Consider the following 1,979-nt stretch of genomic DNA (forward strand, 5'->3'; position numbering starts at 1 on the left):
ACTCAACTGTTTTCACATAGTGGAGTGAATATACCTCTGCACTTCTTTTCTAGTTTCTGAAACGACTGGAGTTGCATGTCGTTTCACGAAAAGATATTAGCTAGAATGCACTCTTAATGTTCAACCCATTGCATTTGGCATTATGCATCTGCAATATTGGTTGGGCCTTTTTTTCCCCCCCTTTATTCAGTCTTATGACTTTTACCAAGTTGGTAAACTTGAAGGGTTTTTGTTTTTGTCTTTTTTTTTTTTTTTTTGCTGCCTCTTCTAAACTCAATTTATAACATAATTCCAGTTTCCAATAATCTGCTAATTGGTTGCCTCTCAACCATCTACTGATTCATTCACTTGATAGAGATACAAAGCTGCAGGGCAAGACACCATTGTGTTGGCTGGAGCAGAGTACGGAAGTGGGAGCTCTCGAGACTGGGCTGCCAAGGGTCCGAAGCTATTAGTAAGTCTCAAATTTCATTTCTTGTCAGCATTAACATTCGTCTCCATTACATACCTTACACAAGTTTCAATTTTGTATCAGGGAGTTAAAGCAGTAATTGCCGAGAGTTTCGAGAGAATTCATCGCAGCAACTTGGTAGGCATGGGGATCATTCCACTCTGTTTCAAGCCCGGCCAGGATGCAGAAACACTGGGATTGACCGGCCATGAACGCTACACTATAGACCTGCCGAAAAAAATCGGCGAGATCAAGCCTGGCCACGATGTTACTGTTACAACTAACACCGGCAAATCTTTCACTTGCACGCTACGCTTCGACACAGAGGTACACACTCCATAATTCGGTCCACGAGATGACCATGGTTTAGTTTGTTTCGTTTATTGAGCTTAACGCAAACTGTGTTTTGCAGGTGGAGCTGGCATATTTTGACCATGGTGGTATTCTCCAGTACGCCATTCGAAACCTGATCGAGCAGTAGTTTTTCATTGTAAATACCTTTACAACGTTGCATGAAATGAGCACGAGCAAGCAAGCAGCAGTTTTGTATTGCAACATTTTTAATCACTATTTTAATTGATTTCCATTTTATATGTATTTGTTCCATCTGTTATATAGAGAATTCTGTTTCCGAACTCTTCGTTACTCAAGCTTTCATGGTTTTTTTTTTTTTCCTCTTCTTTTAAGTTTGTTAGTCGTCGTTTTCCTGCTTCTGATATCTTGTTTTTTGTGGTTTTCTTCGTTCATGTCGTTTTCAGTTGGTTGTCATTTTTAAGTTTATCGTTTTCAGGTGGTTTTCTAGGTGTCCTTTTCATAAATCTATGGTTTGTGGGCTTTTGGAAGTTTTTATAATTGCCGTCATTAGACTGCTTTTTTTGATGAGGTAGTTTTCCATTTTTACGTTAGCGTCATTTTTCAGCTAGCTGTGGCTGTTGTGCTTATCGTTTCTAAATCTTGTCGTTATCCGTCATTGCCCTTTTTTATTTTGGTTTTCAATTTATTTATTTATTTACTTCTTTTTTCCGCTCATTTGACGACTTTTCAACTTGTAGTTGATTTTCAACTTTAGTGCGATTTTATCAGCTATTGACCTTTTAAATTGGCTGCCGTTTATTATTTTATGGTCGTTTTTATGTTAAGTTTGTTTAATTTTAATGTCGGTTTTTCAATTTTGTTCGCGTTGCCGTTTCTTACTTTGAACGACGTGTAGTTTTTGTATGAACCACAATAAAATTTCAAAAAGAACTTTTATTTAGCATTCTCCTTAAATTTAAAATCACGCAATTACAAAAAAAAATTGAGAGAGGACACACACCTCTATATAATTTAAAGTTTAAAGGACACACAGAAAGATAATTTGTTGAAAAATGTGCATTCAGTATGAATTGAACTTACGAATTCACCAATTATGAGAGAAAGATACCAAAAGCAAGATGCGGGTCCCGTTCATTTCGCCGATTCGAGTTTAGAATTCGAGTTTTGCTACAGTAAAAAGCTCTCAGAAACAATCACATCTAACTTTTTTACT

General features: G+C 36.9%; 1 protein-coding gene across 1 annotated transcript; it reads left to right on the top strand.

Annotated features, from left to right (window-relative positions):
• Positions 1 to 355: 355 nt before the first annotated feature.
• On the top strand, positions 356 to 1,078 carry LOC21411857 (aconitate hydratase, cytoplasmic; the record flags this gene model as incomplete). Its single annotated transcript, XM_024166530.1, has 3 exons — positions 356 to 454; positions 536 to 778; positions 864 to 1,078. Coding segments are annotated over 3 exons (411 nt in total), but the record flags the coding sequence as incomplete, so codon positions are not given.
• Between the last annotated feature and the right edge of the window lie 901 nt (positions 1,079 to 1,979).

The sequence above is a fragment of the Morus notabilis genome, unplaced genomic scaffold (assembly GCF_000414095.1).
Source record: "Morus notabilis unplaced genomic scaffold, ASM41409v2 Scaffold4076, whole genome shotgun sequence".
Taxonomy (NCBI): Eukaryota; Viridiplantae; Streptophyta; class Magnoliopsida; order Rosales; family Moraceae; genus Morus; species Morus notabilis.